Below are 24,840 nucleotides of genomic sequence, written 5' to 3'. Positions count from 1 at the left end.
TTCTTGCACTTGTCCAAAGGTAAGGAAAGTTCCTATCAATGAACAACCATTTCTCTTGGACCAGAGAACCACAAGAATTGGTCGCATTGGAAGTGTTGATCTACCTGAAACAAAAAAGATTACAAAGAAAAATGAACGTAAAGAAAAGCTTTCAAAACGTCATTCAACATCAACACTTACCAGAAAAGTATCAGCTAGAACACGTGACCATTCAGATCAGCCAGACTCTCATACAGACGAAAACAATGACGGCGCGTCGCACATTGATACATCGAAAAACGATGGTGATAATGAATTTTCTCTTCCGTCCTCTAAAACCAAACAAAACACACTAGTATTAGAACACACTGCTTTAGCTGCCCAAAGATTTGGAGTAAGTGATAGAGTAGCGGCCTTGATTGTTTCATCGGCTTTTCTGGATGCCAAAAAAGCAGGTTTGATAACAGAGGATCAGGCTAGCTTTGTCACTGACAAATGCAAGATTAGTCGGGCAGAAAAAAGTGTTGGTGTTAAGCTCCAGAACACCGAAAGTATTGACTCCGTATATGGGCTGTATTTTGACGGCCGCAAAGACAATACACTTACACAAGTCAGCGAAGGTGAAAAGTACTACCGCGACACTGTCAAAGAGGAACATATTTCTCTTATAGCGGAACCTGGTTGTCATTACTTTGGCCACGTCACTTCTCCTTCCGGGTCAGCTGAGGATGAGACGGAAGCTATATGGCAACATTTACAAGACAATTCAGTTGATGTGGAACATCTAGAAGTTGTCGGTGCTGATGGCACCAACACGAACACAGGTTGGAAAGGTGGAATCATTCGGAAACTAGAAGAAAGAATAGGTAGGCCATTACAGTGGGTTGTTTGTCTTCTACATTTCAACGAACTTCCATTCCGTGCTCTTTTCGAAAACATAGATGGTGTCTCTAAGAGTCCAAATACATTCTCTGGCGACATAGGTAAACTGCTTCCTTATTGTGAGAAGTTGCCTGTTGTCAAATTTGAAAGTTTTCCATCCTGCCAATTACCTTCTGAGGTTATTAATCCGACCCAACTTAGCACAGACCAAGCTTATCTCTATAAAATATCAGAAGCTGTTATTTCCGGTCAATGTTCCTCAGATTTAGCGTCGATGCATCCAGGTAACATGTGCAAATCTCGCTGGCTCACCTGTGCAAATAGAATTCTGAGATTATACATTTCTACTGACAAACCAACAAAGGAAATAAAGATTTTGGTCAAGTACATACTTACAGTTTACTCACCTTTGTGGTTCTCAATAAGATTCAACAGTTCAATCAAAGATGGCTCGCGCCATCTCTATGCTGCGATTCAAAGGTCGAGATACTTACCCGCTAAACTGCGCAAGGTTGTCGATTCATCCATTCAACAGAATGCTTTCTTTGCTCTTCCAGAAAACATTCTCCTTAGTATGATGACTGACGAACGGATAGAAGTCAGAAAGTTGGCCCTTGACCGTCTTCTGGCAGCCAGAGAAGCAGAGTCTGACACCATAAATGGAAGAGTTAGATGTAATAAAGTGCCAAAGCTGAATTTCAAAGCTAATACTTATTACAATATGATTAACTGGAAGACTATTACCTTGACTGTTCCACCAGTTCTTTGTTCAGTTTCTAACGAAGAACTCATAAAAGGGCTGTCGGGAGACACTGCAGAGGTATGGAAATTTAGTGAATTCCCCTCTCACACCGTGGCAGTAGAGAGAATCGTCAAACTGGTGACAGAGGCATCTTCTAAAGTTATTGGCCCCCAATCTCGTGATCTTTTTATACGCTCTACACTGAAATCTAGGCAACAAGTGCCAAAGTTTAGTACAATATCTGATTTTATCAATAAATTTGACACAGATTCAGACTAAAACAAGCCTGACATATGGTTGGTTGGTTGGGTTGGGCTTGGGAGGAACCCGAAGAGCAGCTACCTCCACGCGGTGGGTTCTGGGTGACGAATACAGGTTAGCTGAGAGCTGCAACAATTTTGACCTTGCGCTGTGGCGCGCCGCCTTTTCGCTCGTATCTCGGGAACGGTTCGTCCTACGGCCATGATCACATATACCATTTCGGTAGCAAATGACGTGACAAATAACTTTTGTTTTATACATTTTGCCATGAGATGCAACAATTTTGACCTTGCGCTGTGGCGCGCCGCCTTTTCGCTCGTATCTCGGGAACGGTTCGTCCTACGGCCATGATCACATATACCATTTCGGTAGCAAATGACGTGACAAATAACTTTTGTTTTATACATTTTGCCATGAGATGCGTATTTCAGGTGCTAGGTAGACAATTTCACGATTTTAGGCGAATTTCCGAAATTTCAAGGCCGAGGTTCGGGTTGAAGATGCAATCCGATCTCAAAAAAAAAAGTTGCATTGGAATCAGGAAGTACCAAGGCAACTTTTCCGCACTATTAGAAATACCGAATCGAAAAAAGTCCGGAATCGACCCACCCTAGTGCCCACAAGGGGGCGTTATCGCCCACTTTGGGAAACACTGGCTTAAGGCAACTTGATTTCCCACAATATTTTGGAACAGATGATAGTAATAATTGAGCATAAATTGTTCTCACTCTGAACAATTTAACCACCGTAAACGTTGTAAATTTGCTAAAACCAGAAAATTATATTCCCCGATGATTCTCACTTTCATTTGAGTGATGCGGTAAATAAACAAAATTATCAATTCTGGTGCGAAGAAAATCCACAAATTGAACCGCTTACGGACCTCCTTGAGTTTTTTGACGTGCGTCTGCATAGAGACGGGTGCGAATCTTGGCTGTAACAAGATTGTGGTCCGAGTCGATGTTAGGACCTCGGAGCGACCGCACGTCTAAATACTGTAAACGTGTCTTTCGTCTATTACAACATGATGAACATGATCGATCTGGCACAAAACTTATTGAATTAAACTTAGCACTCAATTAAGATATAAAACTCAATAGGCACCTCTGAAGGAAACACTTTTAAGAAGGGGGCGTAGCTCGCTCTCTAATAGTTACATATACATAGATATCACTCCAATCACTACAAAAACCGAATTCACTGTGCCCAAATGCGCTATAAATCAATGAATAAATACGCCAGACTCTTTAAATTTTACTCCCGAGACAGGCCCGTAGCCAGCTTTTCATTTCGGGGGGGGCTGAAGTAAAAACATATATAAACTTTAAATTTTCTGTTTATTAAAAAAAATAATATAAATTCATATACATATTACTTAAATTATTTGGTAGTTGTAACTTAAATAAATAATATTTTTCTTTTCTTCTTGTTTGCCATATCATTAATTACTTCATCTGGATCTATTTTAATATCCCAGTGCACTGCAATAACAGCAAGTGCACTCAGCCGCTCATTGCCCATCACACTGCGTGGTAAAGTTTTTATTCTTTTTAAGGTTGAAGAAGTTCTTTCGAAGGAAGCGGTCGTCACTGGAAGAGTTGGTAAAATTGTAAGCAGGTACTGAATATTTTTAAAATACGTTGCACCGCAATGTTGCAGTAATTTCAACACTTCTATGGTTGGATCTATTGTTAATAAGCTGGCACACCACAATCGATACTCTGATTTTAATGCTGTCATTGATATTTGCTCCTCGAAGTAAATAGTTAAATTTTTTAATTCTTCGGCATTATCAATTGCAGCAAAACCTGGGAGTAGAATTTGAAATGACGAGAGTATATCCTCATTCACTAATAATCGTTCTGTCATGTTTTGAATCAGAGCATCAACGCATGGAATAAATATTGTAACTCTGAAGTGGCTTTCAGGGGTTGTGCAAGGTGGATTAGCACGAGTAGTTTGACGCGAAGTCACTCTAGGCACTACAAGATCTGTGTCAAAAAGATCTTTAGACATTTGTGATGCTGTTTGGAAAATATCGTTGAAAAAACCATCCGCTGTTTCTCTTATCTGGTGCAGAGTTCTTATTAATTCTTTGGCTCGGTTCATTGCTGATACAAAATCCATAGATTTTTCTTGGAGTTGCACAGACAGTGGCAGCGTTAAGCTGAACAATTGCTCACAGACGAATAGACTAAGCAAAAAATCGCTTTTCTCTATCGCTGCTAAGAAGGCTGATGCTTTAGACGAAATGGACCATGTCTTACTCGAAATTATTTCCAAACTTGGTACAATGAATTTGAAAAGCTCCACAAAGCTTATAATGCTTTCATGCCTTTCTATAAACCTTGTTTCACAAAGGCGAACAAGTCGTCTTTTTTTGCTTTCTGGTGCGTGCTTCTGTATAACGTCCTGGAAAGTTGTGTTTGCATTTGAATGGTTTCTAAATAAATTTGCTATTTCATTGACAATACCAAGGCAGTTCCGTATTGAAGGAAATGATATAGTATTAGAAAGCGCAAGGTTCAATCGGTGACTAGCGCAATGAACATATCGTGCTTTTGGATACAGTTGTCTTATCCTGGTTTGCACTCCACTTAAATGCCCTGACATGTTTGCTGCTCCGTCATATCCCTGTCCAACCAACTTCGCCATATCAAGATGGAGATCTGTACAACGCTTAAGTATGACTTTTGATAAGTTTTCAGTCACCGTCTAGTGTAGTTGCGTACGACTGTTATAGGTTTGAGCTGAGTTGTGTATAAGAGTTTCAAAAGATTCCTTATTTCGGGGGGGGCTTCAGCCCTCTAGCCCCCCCCTGGCTACGTGCCTGTCCCGAGATAATATAAGAGGGCTTAAATAGAGCTGGGATAACAATTCAACGATGGACGTGACCGCCAACTTTTAGGTGATATCACAATTTTTTGAGACTCGCCCGACCGATTACAACAAAATTTGCTAAATGAAATTCGTATGACCTTTTTATATTACAGTGTAAAAATGGGTGAACTACAGCCACGTCTACTTTTTTTTTGCAGAAAATATACATCAATATGTCATATATTGAACTGAAATATGGACAAAATTCTTTCCTGAGAATAGTATCTCGGTGTATAAAAAATGGTTTAAATTAATAGGACAATACCCTAGCCCTCATATCTTATCTGTATATATAAAAATCAATGCCACTTTCTTTGTAATTTCATCACTCATAAACGGCTGAACCGATTTGGCTGATTTTTTTTGTTGTATTTGTTATTATTAGAAGAAGGTTCTTATGTAAGAAAAAATTGCGAAAGTTGCCGGAAATCCCCTAAAAACAGCCCTTATCTTTTTTCCATACAAACGTTTTATTTTGTACTAGCAAATACCCGGCGTACTTTGTTACGCCGCAAAAACTGAAACGATGAGGGTATTGGAAAGAATTTAATGTAGTTTAAAATGCAAATAAAAGAATACCTTTATTCGTACATGTAAACACACATACATGAGTATAATGTGTAACTTATGTTAGACTTACAAATATTTACTACCCATATTTGAATTAATTGCAAACACTTTTAAATTCATTAACGTTATAAATAATTTGTTTATTAAATTTTTTTTACAGAAAAATTAAAAATAGATAACAAAAAGGTAACAATTCAAAACTCTTACTTAAAATAAATAGGATTGTATAGAGTAAATATTAATTCAAGATATGAAATAAGGTATACTAATAAGGTATACTTATAATTGATGTATTTTGGAACAATAACCAAAAAGGATATATTTTAATTATTAAAAACTTTAGTGAATATAACATTTTTTGTTTTATTTCCATTGCCAGAAATGAGAACAGTTTGTTTTGCGGGGAACCAATTCGTGACAGAGCCACATATAATTGACCGTGAGAAAATACTTCGTTTCGAAGATCTATGCCAACAGTATTAAATGTTTGCCCTTGGGACTTATTAATGGTAATCGCAAAACACGTCTTAACGGGGAACTGTACTCTTTTGAAACTATATGGAAGATCTGTAGGTATCATTGGTATCCGAGGGATCATTGTGCTTTCGCCTGCTGCAGGTTCGGTTAAAATGTTTGCTTGAATGATATTAGGCATCAAGTGCGTTATCTTCAGTCGAGTGCCATTACATAAATTGGGAGGCTTAAGATTTCGTAGAAGGATTATTGGCGTACCAATTTTAAGTTCTAGTTGAAATGGAGGTAGTCCCGAGGGATTAAGAGAGTTAAGAAACTCCGTTGGATAGTGAACAACGTCTCCTTCATGTGTCAAAAGAATTGTAAATTTTATATTCTGATAATATTCTTTGACAAACGGCTTTGTTGATTTCGTCTGCATCGGAATTCGTCGAAGTAATTATAGCTCACTCATATAACCACTTAGAATCTTTGTGGTGCAAATTAATAATATCTGGATACACGTTGTCAATAAGTTGGTCAACTGTTCTAACACAGGTTCCTGCAATATCTGGCATTATTACATAACCATCTTTGGTGACAGATTTGCAACCGTTACCTATTTTAAGTAGGAACTCTGCAAACCGATTGGATGGTCCAGCTCCACAAAGATTTATTCGCATATTGGAAGTCAATTTAAATTTTGGTGTTGTGTTCGGCGCTGGCAATAAACTCCCAATAACGTGGTAAACTTGTCCATGTATTTTAAACGTTGGCATGAAATTACCCTTCCTAATTTCATTACCACCAAACGAAGTCACAACCATTGCATTTTCTTATATTTTTTTAAGTGACAGGACGACTGATGCTCACCTGTAAGCAGCGCTTTGATTGTCAGCGAAGGCTCACCTATATGTCTCACTTACATGTCTCTTGCTACAACACATACTTGGTGCCTCTTTCACCCACTTTTTAGCCTTACAAAAATTGCAAATGCCATTCATTCGACCAATGAATAAAAGGGAATGGTCCAAATAATTACAATCCTGTCTATAGTTAAACGCTGATTTGAAAGCAATCGCCCCTTGTCTATTCTGCATCATTTGCAACCTTACGTTCTCTACGCGATTTGCACTCTCGTCGACCGTCTCATTTCGTCTTAGCTGAATTTGCCGTCTATTTGATGAGAATCTAAATAATTGAGATTTTGCTTTTGGCATCTCTGAAAGCTTTTATTGTAAAAACCGTATATTTATTATTAACCAAATTAGTTTCGCTTAAATCTAATTTTTACCTTTTGATTTAAAGACAATAAATTTCCAATTTTACTCTACCATTTGCAGAATACGATCATAAATACAATAAAGTTAGAAGAAACCAGCAAGTATTTCGCAGACACACATGAAAACCACATTACATCTTAATATTTGATTTTATTGGTTTTTGGATGTTCCTTACGGAGAGCGTTCTGTTTTTATTTTCAATGTGCTTTGTTACAAAAAAGTACAAAGACAATAAGAAAAGCAATTCAAGCAACGGTGCGTTGCTGCAAAATAAGTAGCTGTAAAACAGAATAAATATAGTTGACACTGTATTTACATATCTACATACATGCATACATACGGCAATTTATGCGAGCATTTGATTGTGCTGTTTAGCGTTATTTCACTTGTTCTGCGATCATTTATATATGCAAACTTTTTCGCTTTGTACTTTACTTCAATAAGTTATGTAGAAAAGATGCGAGAGATGGAAGAGAGAGTGTATACATATGTAAATATGTATGTACTTTACTTCATTACGTTATGCTGGAAAAGATGTGCAGAGATGGAAGAGAGAGAGAGTGCGTGCCGCAAACGATCAAGGGCACACGCACACACACAAAGCGCGCTTCGCTGTAGACTGCGTTTGGTGAACGAAAAACCTTATGCTTGCAATATTTTTGGTTTTTCAAAAACTTCAACCCGAAAGAAAAAGGATTTGATTTCGGAAAATTAAAAAAAAAAGTATGCAAATCGCTTCAGAACTTTAGGAGATTAGCCGTTACAAACATTTTTCATATAAGCGATTTTATATAATTAGTATAGATATACATATATATGTATGTAAGTAAAAATTATTGTTTGTTTGTTAGTAACGCTAACGCTCGAGAACGGCGGAACCAATCTTCATGAAATCAGAAGTTGTTCGCTGTGGATCTGGAAAGGGTTAGATATAAAAAAAAAACCATATACTTTTCATAAGGAAAAGTCGAAAAATTGGAAATTTCCAAAAAATGACTTTTCAGACAATTCTTTTTTGTTTTGTTTTTCAATATTTTGATTTGCAAATTATTTGAATCGTTCAATTTCGGTCGCTTACTTTTTTATTCCGGAAAAATTATTGAAAATTATTCAGTGAAAACTTTATGTGTGTTTCAAACGAAGTGATCAATTACAGATTGAAATTTGTTACGAAGCAACGAAGACATCGCGCTAATATCGGTCGGCGTTCTTTTTGCCATCAACGTATGGCAGCTCAAGACACAAGAACTTCATGAGACTCCCAGGATGCGATGACATATGTGTGGAATTATGGATCGCTGTCAATCAGCAAGTGATCATCACGATAATACAGCAAGACTTTTCAAACAACAGCTACGATGTTTGATGAACTTTATCTTGAAGCAACGTATGTATATACAAGTATGGTGCAGTCAAATGCTGGATGTACTCTGTTGAGTTGCACACATTTTTCTTTGAACGGTGGATTGTGATCAAATTGATGAAATCATTTCTGCAGAAATTCCTCAGATCCAGTATTCTACGTAGCGATGAAAACCAATATGGTGCATGGATCTTGCGGACACCACAATCCCACTTGCAATAATTGCACGAAACACTATCCACGTGCTTTTCTTTCGGAAACGCTAACTGGAAATGATGGATATCCACTCTATCGTCGTAGCTCATCAGGCGACAATAGCAGAACGTTTACCATTCAACTTAGAGTAGTGAATATCGAAGTCGACAATATATGGATCGTACCATATTCGCCACTATTGTCTAATTCACATTCAAAACTCATGTCAATGTTTGATATTGTAGTTTGGTCAAATCGACTTTTCCGACTGTTGTGCGTTTCGCAGTTCATTTGGAGAATGGCTAAAGAGTGTTTTTGAACACAGAGAATACAGTACAGCCAGCGGAAACACTTCCAATAACAAAATTTACATCGACGAATTTTTTCTCAACTTGCGTCAGTGATTCGTTTGTGAACATTGCTCTATTTGGAAATGCCTTGATATTATGCATGGAATGCATCGCCGAAGAAAGCAAGGCCAACCAATAGATTGACATCCAGGTGTGTTCTCAACTAATTCCATGATAACTAATCAACTAATAACATGATAATAAATGTAATCAAACGATGAACGATTCGATAGCTACTTCGCATGCCACTGAAGTTCGCACACTTTTCGCGATAGTCATTTGCCGAAGATATTTTACATCGTATTCGATAAGATTTGAAAATAGGCAAATTTCGGTTCCAGTGGTTTGATATCAATCCACGTGCCTTTTGTCAATTCACTTCAACGAAATATGAACTCATCACGAATGTTTATGCCAAATTTGCCAAATTATCCTAACTACGATTGCATGAGTGCGTGCCAGTTATACGTGGCGTGTTCCCGAGTTGGAAAACCTGTTCTGTGTACATTTACGCACCAGAACAGAAACCAGAAGATTTTGTTTATCAAGCTGCGCTACGTTAAAAAAATAGAAAAATCGCAAATAAATGATTTTCAACACAATATAAATTCAACTTTCTTTTCATTTCAAAACATATAATTTCACGCAGGAAAACGGCTGCGGGGTCAGCTAGTACATATATAAAAATTAATCGCAAAATGTGTTGCTAAGCGCATAACTCAACAACGCCTGTACCAATTTTGCCAATTCTTTTTTTTTAAATTTTCGTTGAGGTTTAAGGATGGTTTTTACGGCAAGAAAAATTCGAATAATTATCGGAGAACCCCTAAAAATAGCCCTTTTCTTTTTCCGATACAAACGAATGAATGTTTTTTAGTAACGCTAAGAGAACGGCTGAACCAATCTTGATGAAATTTTCAGAGGTTGTTCGTTGCGTATCGGGGAAGGTGTAGAAATAAAAGTACTTTATAGGGCTTCAGAATCTGGTGCAAATGGTCTTGCATATTTGCAATTGCAAAAAAAGAATTAAACGTGAAAAACCAAACAAAAAGTGGAGTGAAAAAGAAATCCAGAGTACACTGGATTTCTTCCAGGAAGCTCCAGAAGTAGAGGTAAGTGATTAAATTCAACAATTTATGTAACAATAATTTTAATTTTAATAGTCACCAACAGTTAAAATTTTCTATAAAAAGCTCATTGAGAGCACAAAAATAGACGCAACGTGGGATTTAATATGGTGGAAAGTGCGGCACCTGAAGGCTTTATACAAAAAAGCAAGCGATTGGCGAATGTCAACAGGAGCAGGCCTTCTTGAGTCTGATGCCGGGACGTCGAGTGTTGAAGGTAAGCGTAATGAATGCTACAAAATTTTGTTTAATGTTTATATTTCAGGCGAAATGTTGCAGATGTGCCCACACTTTAATCAGCTTAAACATATTTTTGGGAAGAAAGCCAAAAGTAAATTACCATTTGAAGTGGTTGATAGTGGCAGTACGTCCATAATGAATGAAAGCGCGGCCAGCCAAATACTGGAAATCCTTTTTTCTGATGTCGGCGAAGAAATTGCGTCTCCAATTGACATTGCCAATTATGAAAAAAAACCACCAAGCAATGTAAGTGAAGTGATTGTTCCTGAAAAAGCATAAGATTTCGCGGAAAAAATGAAAAAATATGTCCCAAAATCATCTGCTGCAAATCTTGTTGCTTTTCAAGTCGAGCGTGTTTCGTGCAAATGTTTAAAATGAAAATGGAATGGGAAAAAGAGAAACATGAAAAAGATCACGCTTTGAATGAAAGAAGATTGCTAGCAGAAATTGAAAGAGGTAAAGCTGAAATAATAATCAAGAACCGTGAATTGGACTTAAAAACCTTAGAATTGGAAAAGGATGAACGATTGAAAAAACTTCAAATTGAAAAGGAGGAACGCTTGCAAGGGTTCGAAATTGAAATAAAATATAAGTATTCCCCTCACCAGTAATTTTTCTGTAGTTTATTTATCTCTATTTATTTATCTTAATTTATTTATATCTGTACTTTACTTATCTTTGTATTTTAAAATATGTAGTTCCAACATGAGAGTTTCCTTAGAAAAACCGCTATTTTTAAATCAAAGTTAGAACCTCCAAAGCTAAGGTAAAAGACGGTTACGAAGTTCTGAAAACACTTCGCGCATTGCGTTCCTTTTTAGGTTTGTCTGGCTACAACAGGCGTTTTATAAAAGACTACGCATTAACAGCGAAACCTCTCACAAAATATCTACAGGGAGAAAATGGTACAATTAGTACTAACATTTCCAAAAATATAAAAATTACTTTCGACAACGGAGTTCATGAAGTGTTTCAAAAGATCAAAGACATTTTGTCTTCAGAAGACATACTTCTTCTATATCTTAACTATGATAAACCTTTTGATTTAACCACGGATCCGTCTTCACACGCTTTGGGCGCAGTAATTTCAAAAGGTGGCAGACCCATCGCCATGACATCACGAACATTAAAGTAAACTGAAGAAAGCTATAATAATGAGCGAGAACTCCTCTGAATTGTTTGAGCTCTTCAAAAATTAAGAAACTATCTATACGGAGGAAATAATATTAACGTATTCACCGATCACCAACCGCTTATCTATTCGATATCAGATAAAAACCCTAACGCAAAATTGAAAAGATGGAGAGCCTTTGTAGAAGAGTTCTCCTCTAAATTGCATTACAAACCCGACAAGGAACATGTTGTCGCAGATGCGTTGTCAAGACAACACATAAATAGTTTAGAACACAAAAATACGCACAGCTCAGGCGATGAAACCGTTAACAGCGAAAATTTATCCACAGAAGTAATTTCCAGAATTATAAATCCGGTAAATTCATTTTTTAGTTAGATTATCCTTGAAATTCTATTTCAATCACGAATTAGACACCATATTATTTTTCAAAATATATAGATGAAATTTTTGATCTGTTTAATTGGTGCATGAACCAAATGTTACAAATGGTTTTCAAAGTTAAAAGCACCTTTCCAACAGTAAAATTCGTTCATATAAAACCATTGTTCACTGACATCTTTAACGAGGATGATCAGAAGGAAATTCTTTATACGGAACATAATAGAGCACGCCGGTCTTTCAAAGAAAGAGTTATGCAAATATTGAGGGATTACTATTTGCCAAACATACGAAAAAGGTGAAAGGACATTATACTTAACTGTAAAATTTGTCAGGAAGCTAAACATCAGCGCCACCCTCCAAAATCTGAATTTCCACAGACAATAAACATTATCTAACTTGCATACATAAGTTTTCGATATTTTCAATAGTTCAGTCAATTTCTTCTAGGTCAATAATTGATATCAAAGAACAAACATACGAAAGACATTGCAACTGGACATAGACCGCATTTTACGATTACTGGACTCACTAAGAATTCACTACCGACACTCACGTAGTACTAACCTTCTAGGCAGCGCTCTCAGATATATATATAGCGGGAACTCCCGATTTTGATGACTTTCACTAACTCCAAACACGAACAGAATCTTTAATTGAAGCGAATGACGAATAGATATATATTAATAGCCAATTACAAAAAAAGAAAAAACCATTAACTGGCACTGTAAATAAAATAATTAGCTGTACAAAAGAACATTAACGTGAAAACTTAATTGAATTGATACCAGCAAGAAACAGAGCATGGATAGACGAAATAGAATCAGCCATATACTTGTATTCAGTCACTTTAGGTAAAGTACAGGTACAAATCCAATTTTGTTAAATATCGATGAAGTTAGGAATATACTAATCAACGAGCACTCTACAAACATAACAATAAGCGGTTTACTAACAGTCTCTAAGTCTAGTCCAAGCCTCTGTATCATATAGCAGGACGGGAATTATGAACGACTTATACCCTGACTTATAGACTCAATTGCCTACTCTGTCCGAAGTAGCACCTTTTGGCAAGAGTTATCCTGCGTTGGATTTCCAGGCTGACATTACTGGTGGTGTTTACGCTGGTTCCAAGATAGACGAAATTATCTATGACTTCAAAGTTATGACTGTCAACAGTGACGTGAGAGCCAAATCGCGAGTGCGACGACTGTTTGTTTGATGACAGGAGATATTTCGTCTTGCCCTCGTTCACTGCCAGACCCATTTGCTTTGCTTTCTTGTCCAGTCTGGAGAAAGCAGAACTGTTGAGGCCGATGATACGCCAGCTGCTGGACACTCTTATAAAAGATTGTACTTGCTCGATTAAGTTCTGCAGCTCGAATTATTTTCTCCAGCAGCATCATTATAAGTACATTTGCAATATGTATGATAATCTCCATCTTCTTCGTCTTCAACAATCCTAATTATCTTAATTTGGTTTAATATTTTTCTTTCGTTTTCGGCATATAAAAAGTTAGTATCTTCTTACTTATGTTTTTTTATTCTTTTTCATTTCATTTTTGCATTTCATCTGTGGTCTTTGAATATAATATATATATGTACATAGTTAGTTTAATTCTTTGTCTTTTGATATACACATTATTAATCTTGGATTGAGTGTTTTGTGAGTCCGCTAAATGATACTACTTCAACTTTTATGTTCATCTTATCGCGCAATCGATTGATTCTTATTTTGAATACATATATGTAGTTAGTATATGGAAGTTACGGGTAGTATCGACCCAATTTTATCTATTATTGTACATAACATGAACATTCCACATACTAATTAAATGTCCCCTAGAATTGAGTAAGGTACTTTAAACCATTAACATTACCAATCATAAGTAAAATCATTCGGATGTTATATGTTTGTTACATGGGTCTACCCTCAAGTTTTTGCCAAACTTTACCCATTTTTGGCACAGAGATATACTGGTATCACTGAAGCACGCTCTACTAATTGAGCTAATTCACATGTAAGCCGGTAAGGAACCTGGAAGTTGGAGAATCGTTGCGTTAGGTATATGGGAGATATATCTATACCAATGTCCAGAAGAGATTATCCCTGAATTTCAATTATATATCTCACATACTGACCTGCATTTGTCGTAAAAAGTTAACTATAGGTTCTGCGGTCCAAATATGCAGTACTTAAGAGCTCGAACAGTTGTTGGATTTAGGCAATTTATAGTCATTGGCATACGCCGAAGGCATTTAGTTGAATTCGGTCGAGCGGTTCCGAGATATGTGATTTTACATAATAGTGGGCGGTTTTACATCGGCTCGTGTAAAGTAGAGATGAGCGATATGGTGATTTTTCGATATCTGTGATTTCAGTGATTGCTATTTTTAAATCACTGTGATTTTATATTGCTATTGCGATCGCAACTAAGTCGACGTTAAAACGTCGTTGTTGTTGTTGTAGCGGCAGATTCTGCCAATTTGACACTGTTTGGACGAATAAAAATCCTGATTTGTTCCACTTACGTAGACCCGACTGTCGTGGGAACGACGAAAACATTTTGTCGTTATTGGCGGCAAATTCTCTTTTGGCTCCTGTAACTCGAGTCAAGTTTTTCCGCCTTTCTTTTCACTACATTTTCGCAAATGTTGGAGCGATTCGGCTACCTGACACTTAGACCTTATAGCATAGTTCATTTGTATGTTGGTATGATGGTTTCACACATTTCTTAGAAGGAATTACCACTAGTGTGGTGATAATTTCTTTGTTTAGAATTCCCGCTTTTAATATTTTCAAAACCTAATAATTAACGGGAGTTTCCTAATCTTTGGGAAAATATTAAAACCCCGTAATTTTTTTATTCCATAATTTTTTCTGAAATTAATTAGTTACAATTCTTGTTTTCATCACAAAAAGCTTTCATATTTGGTTTTAACAATAAGTAAAATTAAAAATTTAATTAAAACAAATTAAAATATTCCATAATTCCATTTTGCTTACATTTCATCTACCACTTCAAACATCTGCTATACTTCACTTCTTTTCCTTGATACATTTCCTGCCATTATTAGAAATTATAAGAGCGTTACACTCAAAACTTCAAACCGCTATGACGAAAAATAGCATATACGATATATATGTATGTACAATATCCTGAAGAAAGTTGTTACTTTTCTGCTATTTGCTATTGTGATCGTAATTCACAGGTTCGAACTGCTATCGTAAATCACAGGTTCGAACTGTGATCGCAATTCACAGGTTCGAACTGCGATCACAGTTTCGAACTGCGATCGCAATTCACAGGTTCGAACTGCGATCACAGTTTCGAACTGCGATCGCAATCGCAGTTCATAGAAGCGAACTGCTATTTATAAAATGTGATCGCAGTTGCGATTTGCGATTTTTCAATCACAGTGAAAAAATCACCGGTAGTGAAATATCGCTCATCACTAGTGTAAAGCCCTCTTATAGAATTTGGGCGTAAAATTTATTGCCTCTTGCCATCATGATCATTGATATATACTTACATAAGTATATAACTTTATATCTATCTCGTTTTGTTTTAGGTGATACGTGAAAAAGTTGGATGAACAAAACTTTCATATTCGGTAGCAACATGTTGCAAGAGTATGAAAATTGAATTTACTGAAATATTTCATTATTCAGTGAAATTTTAAATCAGAGTTATTATGATAATTGGCTAAATGAGTCTCAGACCCCCCTCACAATATTACACTTCCTCACCTCACACACTACATACACCACATCTTCACTACACACCACATCATCATTACATTCCACATCGCACGCAAACAAGCACCACAACGAATTCAACTTATATGAGGACACCATACAAAAACGAACAAAAGGGATCGACGGACAAGGACACACATCGTACGTTCCTCCCTACCATTTTAGTTTTCGTTTCGCATTTTTTAATACGGTGAGGTAAGTGCCGCGAAAATCTTGTACTTACTCAATAAGACTCTTTCTTTTGATATAAAAATTTTTACCGCAATATGTTTTGTAGTACTAGCAACGATTTTACTAAAAGTTTGAAAAAAAAGAATAAAATAAATTTAAGAAATAATATAATTCCGGAGAGTCCTCATAGTATTGCTGGGGGAGTTACAGCAACGAAGTTTGATGTCAATAAGATAATTCAGATGCTTATCAACGCAAAATAAACACTCTTTGCATTCTTAAGACTGATCAACTTGTTGTTTTGACAATAATGATTATATTACTATAAATGTACTAGAAGACCCGCCTACGTTTTACTGTGGCTGATACATAGGTAGTACTACTAATACCATCTATATGATTTCTATTAGTTTGATTATAAGTATTAGTTAAAGAATAATCGCATTTTTGATGAAGCAACAAAAATTAATCAAAAAGCATTTCGTGCGTTAAGAAAGAATTGGTTTTTGGGGTAAAAATACTATTGAATTTGGGCTGTGCGTCAGTGAAATCAATCGAGCCCAATCGATTGTCAGCCTGGTGGACTGCATATTAAGAAACGGTTCTCAAGCGTGGAAAGACAAAAAAATCGGCTGGCAAGGTTATGGCATCAGTCTTTTGGGATGCCCGCAGTGGCGTAACTATTGGGTGGCAAGTCGGCAAAATGCCACGGGCCCCCAGCCCAAAGGGGCCCCCGGTCAGAGGAAATCTCAATTCCCAACATTTATTATTACACAAACACATTTCTTAAGTAAAAAAAAGTTTTGTCTTTAATTTATTTGTTACCTTCTTAGTTACATACACAACTAAAAAAAATATACCTAGGTTCTTTCAATGCATTAGTAAAAAAAAAATGTAACCCAGTTTTAGAAAGAATGGTCAAAATCCAATTACTCGTAATAATTTCGGAAACATGTGTGGACAAACATAAGTACCTCAAATATGTGTATATTGGTTTACATTTATATTCACTGCGTATGTCTCAGGGTGTCTCGCTGAGACTAGGTATACTGCCGGCATTAAAATCAGTGTTGCCGTTTTAGCGCATTTCGCGCTAGATAGCGCAATTCTAGACTCTTCAGCGCTTTTTTTCTCAATACAAAGTGCCCTAAAAAATATTTTCCGGAATCTAGTAGAAAATTGTAAAAATTATTGACGATCGTAAATTTAAGCCAATAAGTTAATTACCAGAACCGTAAAACGTTAGGAAAATAACTAGCTGGGAATTCCCCAAAGGATTTAGTATTCCCCGACCACAATGTTATTGATGCGTTTAATATTTTGTCTCTTTTTTACATTAAAGTGTTATGTTATGACTGTCTCTGATTTTACTAACAGAGTTCAATTATAATGATACGTCATCAGTTGAAAGTTCTTAAGAAAAATTGCCACACTTTTATGTTGCCTGAACACGGTTTGAAGAAATTGACTAAAACTGTAAAAAAAGAAACGGCATCTGGTGAAGGCACACCAACCGCACCCGAACGTAATGATGACCAGAAAGATATTCAGTTATTTAATTTAGTTGATTTTGATAAATGTAATAATGGTTAAATAAATTCACATAAAAACACATCTTCTCTTATTGCCATTAAAAATTCACAGCTAAAATTTAGCGCAATTTTGAAATGAGTTTGGTGTATTTTTTTCTTTCTCAAACGGCAACACTGCTTAAAATTTATGTTGGTAATACTAGCTGATGCTTGGGGAATCCCCGATTCGAGTTTGTAAAGGGTGATTTTTTAAGAGCTTGATAACTTTTAAAAAAAAAAAAACGCATAAAATTTGCAAAATCTCATCGGTTCTTTATTTGAAACGTTAGATTGGTTCATGACATTTACTTTTTGAAGATAATTTCATTTAAATGTTGACCGCGGCTGCGTCTTAGGTGGTCCATTCGGAAAGTCCAATTTTGGGCAACTTTTTCGAGCATTTCGGCCGGAATAGCCCGAATTTCTTCGGAAATGTTGTCTTCCAAAGCTGGAATAGTTGCTGGCTTATTTCTGTAGACTTTAGACTTGACGTAGCCCCACAAAAAATAGTCTAAAGGCGTTAAATCGCATGATCTTGGTGGCCAACTTACGGGTCCATTTCTTGAGATGAATTGTTGTCCGAAGTTTTCCCTCAAAATGGCCATAGAATCGCGAGCTGTGTGGCATGTAGCGCCATCTTGTTGAAACCACATGTCAACCAAGTTCAGTTCTTCCATTTTTGGCAACAAAAAGTTTGTTAGCATCGAACGATAGCGATCGCCATTCACCGTAACGTTGCGTCCAACAGCATCTTTGAAAAAATACGGTCCAATGATTCCACCAGCGTACAAACCACACCAAACAGTGCATTTTTCGGGATGCATGGGCAGTTCTTGAACGGCTTCTGGTTGCTCTTCACCCCAAATGCGGCAATTTTGCTTATTTACGTAGCCATTCAACCAGAAATGAGCCTCATCGCTGAACAAAATTAAAGCGCGAAACACATTTCGAACCGAACACTGATTTTGGTAATAAAATTCAATGATTTGCAAGCGTTGCTCGTTAGTAAGTCTATTCATGATGAAATGTCAAAGCATACTGAGCATCTTTCTCTTTGACACCATGTCTGAAATCCCACGTGATCTGTCAAATACTAATGCATGAAAATCCTAACCTCAAAAAAATCACCCGTTATATATGAAAAACTCCACTATTGTATTACGCAAGAACTCATTGGCAGTTTATTGTTGTAAGAATTGGTTGTTTGCTGCAAGTGAGGATATATTTAATTAGTTAATTGTGAAAATAGGTTGACAATGTCTACTCGGTAAGAATTTTATTCTAATATTTAAAATAATTTATACTATTACAATTATTTTAATTTTTAATCTACCCATAAAATTAATCATTTACATCGTCGGTAGGTATCGGTAGTAAAGTTTGAAATCACAAGTTACGAAACTATTATTTAAAATAATGATTCTCATCGCGCATTTCAAAATCAATTCACTATTTTGACATTCGTAACCACCAAAACTATTTCGGTACCTATGTTCAACGTTCTTTGAAAACTTACAAAATTTGACACTTGAATTGAACTTTGAACAATCGGTGGACTTTCGTTATAAACATTTTTACGGTCGCTTTTTTGGCATTTGTTATCAATTAAGTAGATTTTTCAATAAATAAAAATTATAGTATTATTACAAACTTTTTGCGGTTTTGTTCTAGAAAGTATAAGAGTGGAAGCGAAAAACGAAAGCGAAAGAAGGAGTCTGAAGAACAAAATAAAAAGTTACCTAAAATAAGTCAGTACTTTAATAATCAAGATAGTATACAAGAAGAATCAAATGAACAGCGCGACGGAAAGGCAGAAAATGATGACATAAGTGGCAATATCGCAGGGCCCGATAACAGTGAATATTTAGATTCAGAGCAACCACAACCAGGTACGAGTAAATCTTTAAATGAATCATGTTTGAACATAGAAAAATTAAAATCTTTACCGCATGTTACTGCTAAAGATAACTTTAAAGAACTCAATGATCATGTAAAACGGTTTGTGATCGAAAACGGACACTGTAAACCAAAAGGCCCCTTTTTAAGGGATAGTAATAATAGATCTTTCTTAGATAAATATTATTACACTGTTTCTAAATCTGGCGTAAAGTTAGAACGTACATGGCTGTCCTATTCTCTATTGCATCAAAAAGCATATTGTGAACCATGTTGGTTATTCGCAAATAGGGCATCTAAAAATATACAAAATATTTGGATGGAAGGCTATGATGATTGGAAACATATTGTGGAAGCCATAGAAAGACATGAGACATCGAAAGAACATTTGCACTCATGTTTTGTACATCGACAGTGGCAGTTACATTGAACACTAGATGAAGAGCAAGAGTCCATTATCAAGAGAGAAAAATTTTTTTGGCGCCAGGTACTCACTAGACTCCTTGATGTTACTCTGACACTTTCAACCTGTAATTTAGCTTTTCGTGGCCATAAAGAAACGGTATATGGCAATGATTCTGGTCCAAAAGGAAATTTTTTGAGTATTGTTGAGTTATTAGCCAAATACGATCCTATTTTACAAGAGTTGCTAAGCAAACCTAAGGGCCAGATTAAATACTTAAGTCCAAAAATACAAAATGAGCTCATTGCTGTTCTGGTTCAAAAAGTGGGAAATGCTCTGGTAAATGAAATAGGCACCGCACCGTTTTATTCCATTTTGTTTGATACTACTCAAGATATTTCCAAAACAGATCAATTGTGTGAACTTTACCGTTCCTGTGTAATCGAGAAAGATGAAAATGGAACCCCAAAGGCGCTCGTAATTAAAGTCATTTTTAGGATTTCATGAGGTTAAGGATCAAACTGCCTTAGCAATGTCCAAGCAGATAATAAAATCCATAAATGACAAAAGTATTTCTCTGAATAAGTGCCGTGGACAAGGGTACGATGGAGCTAATACCATGAAAGGTACTTATGGCGGAGTTCAAAAACTCATAAGAGATATAGAGCCAAATGCAGTGTATGTCCATTGTGCTGCTCATAATTTAAACTTGGTAGTAAATGATGCAGTAAAAGAGGTCATAGAAATACAAACATTATTCGAAACTGTGCAACAAATTTATAATTTTTTTGGCCATAGTATTAGACGATGGAATATATTATCTAGTTTTATATCTGACAACAAAAAAGGAGAAACCGTTGTATCATCAAATTCAGTAACATTAAAAACAATGAATCCAACTAGATGGGCAGGACGCTTTGATGCCATGTTTGCTTTAAAGGTTCGATTTGTTGATGTTCAAAAAGCGCTAACAAAAAGCATTTTATCAAATTTCGAATCAGATGAGAGAAATGAAGCTATCTTGCTAAAGAAGAAGGTAGAGAACTACAATTTTATTATGTTGCTGGTTTTCCATTGCAAAGTCTTACAAACCATAGACGCGGCTTCTAAAGCACTTCAATCTAAAGCCATCGATCTTTCAAATGCTTCAAAGCGTTTGCGAGTCTGTCTAGAAGAACTTTAAAAGTATCGACATGAATTTGAAGATTTAAAAACGGAAGCAAATAGTATTGCAGTTAAATGGTCTATAAACCCTGAATTTCCTAAAACTCGTCAGAGAAAAGTGAAACGTCATTTTGATGAAATTTGTGAGGATGAACGTCTCCAAGATCCTGAAAGTTTGTTTAAAGTGAACGTATTCTATCGTGTATTAGACATCATCATTAATCAACTTAGATCGCGTTTCCTAGGAATGAATGAAATTGTTTCCAATTTTAGTGTCTTGCAGCCTGCCACTTTGCAAAACTTGATACTGATACTTGATACTGATTTATTGGAAAAGGCTTTAGCATTTGTCTATTTATATAAAAAAGATATATCTATGTCGTTTTCCAAAGAAATTCTCCGTTTTCGATCCTCTTTTAAACACGAAATAGAAAGGTCATCTTCTATAAGAGAGCTTGCTGACTTATTAATAATAAAGAACCATTTTATATCTTCAAGCTTTCCTGAAGTGTGCACTGCATTTCTGTTATTTCTCACCATTCCTTAACTACGGCTAGTGCCGAGCGATCATTTTCAAAACTGATATTGATAAAAACTTATTTAAGAATGCTATGGGACAAGAAAGGTTAAGCAATTTGGCTATTCTATCCATCGAAAATTCTAATGATTATATTACTATAAATGTACTAGAAGACCCGCCTACGTTTTACTGTGGCTGATACATAGGTAGTACTACTAATACCATCTATATGATTTCTATTAGTTTGATTATAAGTATTAGTTAAGGAATAATCGCATTTTTGATGAAGCAACAAAAATTAATCAAAAAGCATTTCGTGCGTTGTCGGGGTATGTCGACGTATGGGTCCGATTGCGTTTAATTAAAAGATAGTTAGTTTTGTATAATCGTTACAAATTATGATTTTAATACTTCATTGGGTTTATACAAATATGAGTGTATGTGTGTGTGTTTCCAATATTTATTAATTGTTACTGAATTCGTATAAGCTAATGTTAGAGTTGGGAATTAATATACATACATGTTCTTGTAATTACAAATACTTTAATTCGTTGTGTGTTGGGTTTATTCCCTCGCTGTTGTAAATAAATGGATCTGGATCTTTATGTTGTATACGTATTACTTGTGTGAAAACGTTTTATTATATTCACTGATTGTAACGGGTGATTTTTTTGAGGTTAGGATTTTCATGCATTAGTATTTGACAGATCACGTGGGATTTCAGACATGGTGTCAAAGAGAAAGATGCTCAGTATGCTTTGACATTTCATCATGAATAGACTTACTAACGAGCAACGCTTGCAAATCATTGAATTTTATTACCAAAATCAGTGTTCGGTTCGAAATGTGTTTCGCGCTTTAATTTTGTTCAGCGATGAGGCTCATTTCTGGTTGAATGGCTACGTAAATAAGCAAAATTGCCGCATTTGGGGTGAAGAGCAACCAGAAGCCGTTCAAGAACTGCCCATGCATCCCGAAAAATGCACTGTTTGGTGTGGTTTGTACGCTGGTGGAATCATTGGACCGTATTTTTTCAAAGATGCTGTTGGACGCAACGTTACGGTGAATGGCGATCGCTATCGTTCGATGCTAACAAACTTTTTGTTGCCAAAAATGGAAGAACTGAACTTGGTTGACATGTGGTTTCAACAAGATGGCGCTACATGCCACACAGCTCGCGATTCTATGGCCATTTTGAGGGAAAACTTCGGACAACAATTCATCTCAAGAAATGGACCCGTAAGTTGGCCACCAAGATCATGCGATTTAACGCCTTTAGACTATTTTTTGTGGGGCTACGTCAAGTCTAAAGTCTACAGAAATAAGCCAGCAACTATTCCAGCTTTGGAAGACAACATTTCCGAAGAAATTCGGGCTATTCCGGCCGAAATGCTCGAAAAAGTTGCCCAAAATTGGACTTTCCGAATGGACCACCTAAGACGCAGCCGCGGTCAACATTTAAATGAAATTATCTTCAAAAAGTAAATGTCATGAACCAATCTAACGTTTCAAATAAAGAACCGATGAGATTTTGCAAATTTTATGCGTTTTTTTTTAAAAAAAAGTTATCAAGCTCTTAAAAAATCACCCTTTATGTCTCACTTATTGTGTTCACTTGTTATCGTTTCACTTGTGGTTCGCTTGATTTCACTTGTGTTCGCTTCTGTATGTTGGCGGGATAATATAACTTCTTGGTAGAAAACGCGGGAAAAATCATCTCTTTTTGTTTCTCCTTCTGTTGCGTGAAGTTGGGGCGGTTGACATTCCTCTGCATTACGCCTCTATTACTTTTTGTAATTTGTGGGAGTAATGCAGAGGAGTATTTGTTTGGATTAAACATCCCGGCCACCTTGCAGAATCTGCGAAATAATTGAATATTAGTAGGGTAACATATATTGAAAGTTTTGAAATGAAATAGAGTAATTATCAGAAGTATACTTAGGGTTAGATGGTGCCAGTAAGGGTCCAGCCAAATGCTGTATTCTTCGCTACCACTCTACCATTGTCTAGTTTGAAGAGTCCACTTCTGATAATTTGTGGGTAGATATCCGCTCCAATCTCCAATGTTAGCTCTTGGTTGCTGTGGAATTGAGGGTCAGCGAGGACTAAGTGTTCAAAGCGCATTTGCACGTCGTCACTTAAGTCTCGCTCATAGGGTTTTCTGGGTAAATTGTGTGTGATAACTGCGATACATTCTAAACAATACTTTGTATCATTATTTGAGCTAATTTTTATGCTACAAATACGATAAGTATTGAGGTATGTAATTGACAGCTTGAATTTTTTGACGAGTTCGGCCGCTATATTCATAATTTTAATAGTGGGGTTCAAAACGGCTCGAACTTTATTCCATTCACCATCGTATCTTTATCGGATCTTCAGTGTGGGTACTAGGGTCTGCTTAGCCAGTAAGGATGGTAGTCGGGTCTCTATCACAAGTGGATGTTTCTCAACAATATTTGCATCGTTGGCCGGGTATAGCCTCGGATGTCCGTGTAGGGATGAATGATGTTTCCCGTGACAAATGGAACATCGATTTTTGCTTGTACATCCTTCTGTTCTGTGCGACCTGGCTAAGCAATTAACGCAGTAGTGGTGTTTGATTACTGCTTCGTATTTTTTGTTTATATTATATGCTGAGTACGTGGCGCAAGTCATTAGACGATGGTCCTTTTTGCATATTCCGCAAGCGAAATGTCGGGATGACGTATTTTTTCTCTGATGTGAGATCGTTCTTCCGGTTGTGTGATAATCACATTCCTTTTCCTCACGAATAGTGGGAAGGGTCGATTTGAAACGCCGAATACGTCGTGACATTGTTTCGTCTTCCGAAATCGGTGTAATGCTACAGGTTGCGCTACGGGACCGGATGGTAATTGTTGAGCTCATACGACGAGGTTTGGGTGAGTTGGTGATTGTTGGGTTCATACGACGAGGTTTGATTTTTGCGTGGTGTGGTAAGTAATATTGGGTCGCTTTACCAGAAGGGTTATATTCTACTTTCATCATATGTCCGAGTTCCAAATATTCCATAATTGCTTTGTCATATTCTGCTTTCACTTCGGGTTTTTTAATTAAAGCTCGTTCATTTTTGAGGAATTGGGCCAACGCTGTATGTCTAGAGTATCCGATATCAATATTGTCGGGTTCTTTGAAGGGTAGGGTTACTATATAGCGCCCATCTGGATTACGACGGGTAGTTTTTTGGAAAATTTCCTCACAAATTTGGTCCGATTTGGAAACTACGGATTCCTTTGGGATTTCCTCCACCTCCCAAAAACGTGTGAGTAGATTCTCAGGGTTCACTTTATTGTGAAATGAGACTATGGCGGAATTTTGGAAGGGTTGGGTTATGGGTCCGGACAATATCCATCCGAATTCTGTCTCTTGAGCTAAGAGTGAACCTAGTACGTTTTTCTTTACTCCATTGAGTAAAATACTTGGATAGATATCACTACCGATTAGTATATCCACGGATCTGGGTTTGTGAAATTGGGTGTCGGCTAAAGTGAATCCA

The 24,840-nt window shown here is 36.5% G+C and overlaps 2 protein-coding genes across 2 annotated transcripts in view; one reads left to right on the top strand and one right to left on the bottom strand.

Annotated features, from left to right (window-relative positions):
* LOC125779275 (uncharacterized) overlaps positions 1-24,840 on the bottom strand; it is a 40,120-nt gene that overhangs the window by 3,130 nt on the left and 12,150 nt on the right. The window lies entirely within an intron of this gene.
* Positions 18,536-21,285, top strand: LOC125779471 (uncharacterized). The gene is made up of 2 exons (XM_049460830.1): positions 18,536-18,607; positions 19,012-21,285. Exons 1-2 carry the CDS (start codon positions 18,597-18,599, stop codon positions 19,664-19,666), a joined length of 666 nt encoding a protein of 221 aa, XP_049316787.1. The 5' UTR covers positions 18,536-18,596; the 3' UTR covers positions 19,667-21,285.

Source organism: Bactrocera dorsalis, chromosome 6 (genome assembly GCF_023373825.1).
Source record: "Bactrocera dorsalis isolate Fly_Bdor chromosome 6, ASM2337382v1, whole genome shotgun sequence".
In the NCBI taxonomy this organism is placed as follows: Eukaryota; Metazoa; Arthropoda; class Insecta; order Diptera; family Tephritidae; genus Bactrocera; species Bactrocera dorsalis.
The sequence above is the reverse complement of the archived record's forward strand: the minus strand, read 5'-3'. Positions and strand labels throughout refer to the sequence as shown.